At 28.4% G+C, this 5,043-nt stretch overlaps 1 protein-coding gene across 1 annotated transcript; it reads left to right on the plus strand.

Annotated features, from left to right (window-relative positions):
* Window positions 1-648: 648 nt before the first annotated feature.
* On the plus strand, window positions 649-3,534 carry LOC145015102 (putative aminotransferase TAT2). The gene is made up of 6 exons (XM_078973552.1): window positions 649-1,035; window positions 1,303-1,642; window positions 1,987-2,205; window positions 2,281-2,340; window positions 2,591-2,840; window positions 3,260-3,534. Exons 1-6 carry the CDS (start codon window positions 791-793, stop codon window positions 3,388-3,390), a joined length of 1,245 nt encoding a protein of 414 aa, XP_078829678.1. The 5' UTR covers window positions 649-790; the 3' UTR covers window positions 3,391-3,534.
* Window positions 3,535-5,043: the final 1,509 nt, after the last annotated feature.

The following is a 5,043-nucleotide window of genomic DNA, read 5'->3' on the forward strand; positions in this document are numbered from 1 at the left end:
TAATACTTTATTTAAAATAATTGATTAATAATTTTGATTTTTTAATATGAAAGTTTAATTAATTTTATGATCATGCTTTTCAAAGGTTATAAACAAATAACTAATATATTAAGATATACCTAGTCATATAATACTAACCTAGAATAAAATAAAATAAAAAGATGAACTAAAACTGACGCAAAAATTTTTATACCGTTTTGCTATTAAGAAATAATACAACATTAAATTTATACATCAAAATAAAAAGAAATGACTCCATATCATTTTCATGTAAAAAATAACATTAATGTTTGGGTTGATTAAAAAATAATATTAATGTTGGGTTGGAGATGATTATACATATACATAATATAATTAATAATAGTGTAACAAGTTTTGATATAAGTTTATTTTCGCAATCTTTTAAAACAAAATAATAAATGTTAACCAAAATCACATTTCCTTTTATATACTCTTTGCTATATAAAGGTAGGCAGCTTTCAAAAAGTTCTAAATGGATTTGAGTAACAGTTTCCAACACGTCTGGTGGCGCGTGGCGGACTATACGCCACAAACGAGCCGTGAAAAACATCACTTCGGTTTTCTTGTGGGTCACATTTCACTTTTGGAAGCTTCTCAGAACCCCTCAAATAAAAGGAGTCGATGGCTGAGAGTTTGAATACAACCACACAAACGCAACACTTGGGGTGCATCTGCATTTTGCACTCTGTAGAGTTTTTCATACATGCACAATCGTACATAACATATCATCACTACTACTGAATCTTTCTTTCTATCTTTATCTAAAGAAATGGAGAATGGGGTTGCGAAAATGGAGACCCCTACGAATGTGACAATTAAGGGGATTCTTGGACTGTTAATGGCGAATCTTGATTATGAAAATAAGAAGAGAGTAATTTCTCTTGGGATGGGTGACCCGACTGCTTTTTCTTGCTTCACTACCACTTCTGTTGCAGAAGATGCTGTCGTTGATGCTCTCACCTCGCAGAAGTTCAATGGATATTCCCCTACTGTCGGCCTTCCTCAAGCAAGAAAGTATGTTCGTTCTTCCATTCGTTTCTGCAATTAGACTGATTTCTCTCGTAAAGTGATTTCTTTTATGTTTGATCAAGTACGTAGCACTTCAAATTTCGAGAACAGTGAATGAATTGTATAAAATCACCATGATAAGTCCAATCTCAAGAGAACTTGAGTCACGCACACAACCTGTTTGTAGAAATGCTACAGACACGTATAGAAAAGTTTAACCTTTTGTTTTTGTATCAAATCTTATTAACTCTAATGTCATATGATCAAAAACAGGGCAATCAGTGAATATCTATCGATCAATCTCCCATACAAGTTATCCCCAGATGATGTATTCATAACAGCAGGATGCACACAAGCCATAGAAGTTGCTATATCAATTTTAGCAAGACCAAATTCAAACATATTAGTTCCAAAACCAGGATTCCCAATCTATGAACTTTGTGCAGCTTTTAGAAACGTTGAAATCCGCCATTTTGACCTTCTTCCCGAAAACAATTGGGAAGTTGACCTTGATGCCATTGATGCATTAGCTGATCATAACACCCTTGCAATTGTCATCATAAACCCCGGGAATCCGTGTGGAAATGTCTATAGTTATCAACATTTAGAAAAGGTATACACTATACATGATTCATAATTTAAACCCTGTTTGTTTGATAGACATCTTTCCAGGTCCAAACAAATATTTCTGACTGAATGTGTCAGAAAGACTGTTTAATTTGCACAAAAAAAAAAGACTTTCCCGGTAAAATATGTTTTTCCTAGAAAGCCACAAAACAATATCTTTCTGGCTGAATGGTCATTTTTCATCATTCAGTACGGTCAGTCAGATATACAATCAAACAACATGGTTTCTTTCCCAGTCAGGACAACACTTTCCCAGACAACAACTATCAAACGGGCCCTAGTTTTTTTGGTTATTGATTTGAAATACTAATTTGGATTAAATGAAAGTAGATCGCCGAAACTGCAAAGAAGCACAAGGTTGTTGTTATAGCAGATGAAGTTTATGGACATTTAGCATTTGGACAAAACCCTTTTGTGCCAATGGGTGTGTTTGGATCCATGGTGCCTGTTCTTACACTTGGATCCTTATCAAAAAGATGGATTGTGCCAGGCTGGCGCCTCGGGTGGTTTGTCACCACCGATCCTAATTCCATGTTCAAAAACACCAAGGTGCGTTAAAAAATAGCAACATACATTAAATTTGTGAATTTGATTACGAATTTTAATGCTTTTTGGTTTTTTCAGACTGTCGAGCGCCTCAAGAAGTACTTTGACATTTGTGGTGGTCCCGCAACCTTTATACAGGTCGGGTACCAGAGTACTTTCATTTATTTGTTTATTACAACATCCTGGTTTTTTGCTTTTCCTATTACATTTACAACATTATACTTTGAAAAATCTACCTAGTTATAATTAGGTAGATTTTTCGGTGTATAATGTTGTAATAGGAAAAAAGGTTAAAGTTAAAATTGGTCAACCAACCAACTACCAATTTTAACTTTAACCGTAAGAAAAAAAAGAACTTAAAGTATAATGTTGTTGTTATGTGTTTCAGGCAGCTGTGCCTCGAATTATTAAGGAAACAAGTGACACGTTCTTCATGAAAACTCTTGACATATTGAAACACACATCGGATGTTTGTATGAAAAAAATAGAAGATATTCCTTGTTTAACATGTCCAACAAAACCTCAAGGATCCATGGCAATGATGGTGAAGCTTAATGTTTCATTACTAAATGATATCCATGATGATGTTGACTTTTGTTTCAAGTTAGCTAAAGAAGAATCTGTCATCCTTCTTCCAGGTGATTATTAAACTAAAAAATAAAAATATATTTTTGAACTAAAATTAAATGCAAGATATTAAAAAGTAACATAATAGGTTCTACTCAAAGTCAAATATCCTATTGAGATCTTTTTAGCTTTTTCAAGAAGCTTGTGAAGTTGACATATGAGTTTTTTATGTTTTTTTTAATCTCTTTCCACTTTTTAGTTTATCGACGTCAAATGAAAATTGTGTTTTTGTTTAATTTAATGTAAAGTTGATTTGTTAAAAAACTCAAAACTCGTGGAACGTGTTTTTCTTTAATTTATAAAATGTAAATAAGAAAACTTATGAAAAATTTGGTAACATATAGAAATATATAAATATTGAAAAGTTAGAAACTCTAATAATTAAAAGAATATAATTATATTAATTGTTTTTTTTTTTTGTGTTTTGTAGGACTAACAGTCGGACTAAAGAATTGGGTGAGGATAACTTTTGCTGCAGAACCATCTTTGCTTGAAGAAGCTCTTGAAAGAGTTAAAACGTTTTCCCGTAGACATTCTTATGACACAAATGGTTACATTTGATACATGAATTGCAAACTAGACACTTTATTCACAAACACGTTTATCATTTTCTTTTTCTTTTTCTTCTTTTTTGGTTCTTTTAAATAAGTTTTATGATTGTATAGCTGGTATCCTATTCTAATAAAAGAATAAGTTTATTCTCTTTTTATCATGTATAACTCTATTAGGTCACCTAATTAATATAATGTCACTTGTCAATCTATTGATTCTCGATTTTAAATTTCATATTTTAAAATTTTCCACTCTAATTTCATTAAATTAATAACATTATAATAAAAACTAAAATAACATTAATACAGATTATAAGGTCATGTATTTATTTAAATCAACGATTATAGTTTTATATAACTAAAAAAATTATCTCTTAATTAACAATTTATTTAAAATAATTAATTATTTATTTTGATTTTTTACTATGAAAATTTAATTAGTTTTATAACCGTGGTTCCCACGGGTTATAAACTAGTAATTAAATAATTACAGTTATATCATGGTTATCTTGTAATTTATACATACATTGTTGTTACAAATATACTATGTTACATACATCAATATTTCATGATGGAAACTTGTTTTCGGCAATAAAAAATGTTAAGGTTAACTTCCGCTCATGATTATTTTTTTGGGAGATTGTTAATGACAATTTCATTTACAGATGAAAAAAATTGAAACATAGTTATTATGGGAAAAATACATAAAATTGGTTTTCATTTTGGTTATTTTTATGGTTTAACAATTGATTTTCAAGTCTCACAAAAGTTTAAAATTTTCTTCTACTAGTTGTGTGACTCATGTATTACATTAGTTAATTTTTTTTTAAAGTTAAATATAAATGTCAAAATATTTGAAAACTTTTAATTTATAAGAAAATAAGAAAAATAATAAATTATTATAATGAAAATATTTTTTTATCTTTTAAATTTAAACAAATTATTTAAATAAATAAAAGAAATTAATAAACTTTAACTTTGGGAATTTTGAAATTCAAAAGTAGGTTAATTAATAAAACTAATATCCATTTATTACTACATTTATTGTAATTATTATATTAAAATATTATGTAAAATTTAATAAAATAAAATAAAAAAACTCATAAAACGACATATGGAAAAAGAGTTAATTCAAAATAACAAAAAAAAACTACATTTGACAAATTGAATAAAAGTGTGACAAGAGACAAAAAAAAAAAAAAAAAAAAAAAAAAAAAAAAAAAAAAAAAAAAAAAAAAAACTTTCGTTCATTAGCGATGACTAGGTGTGTGAGACCCCTGTAATTACGTGAGTTTATAAAAATGACCAAAAATAACGGTGTAAAAAACAAGACCATTCACGCAACTTTTGGTAACCACAAGGACCATGTTCATAAAAAAAATAATAAAAAAAAATAACGACTGAGTTTTTAACCTTTGTACACCAAATGGACCATTTATATAATTTGGTTTTAATTAATCTATAATAATAAAATTTATTAATATGAATTCAAAAATTGAATCTACTATCTACATTAATATACATATACATTAGTTATATATTAATAGAAAGATGAATTTACAAATAGAAAGTTATTATGTACATTAGTTAATATATTAATAAAATGAATTAGTATGAGGTGGCATTTAATAAGTGAAATTTGATTAAAAAAATCTAAAAAACT

The sequence above is a fragment of the Lactuca saligna genome, chromosome 9, assembly GCF_052625555.1.
Source record: "Lactuca saligna cultivar CGN05327 chromosome 9, ASM5262555v1, whole genome shotgun sequence".
NCBI classification, from domain to species: Eukaryota; Viridiplantae; Streptophyta; class Magnoliopsida; order Asterales; family Asteraceae; genus Lactuca; species Lactuca saligna.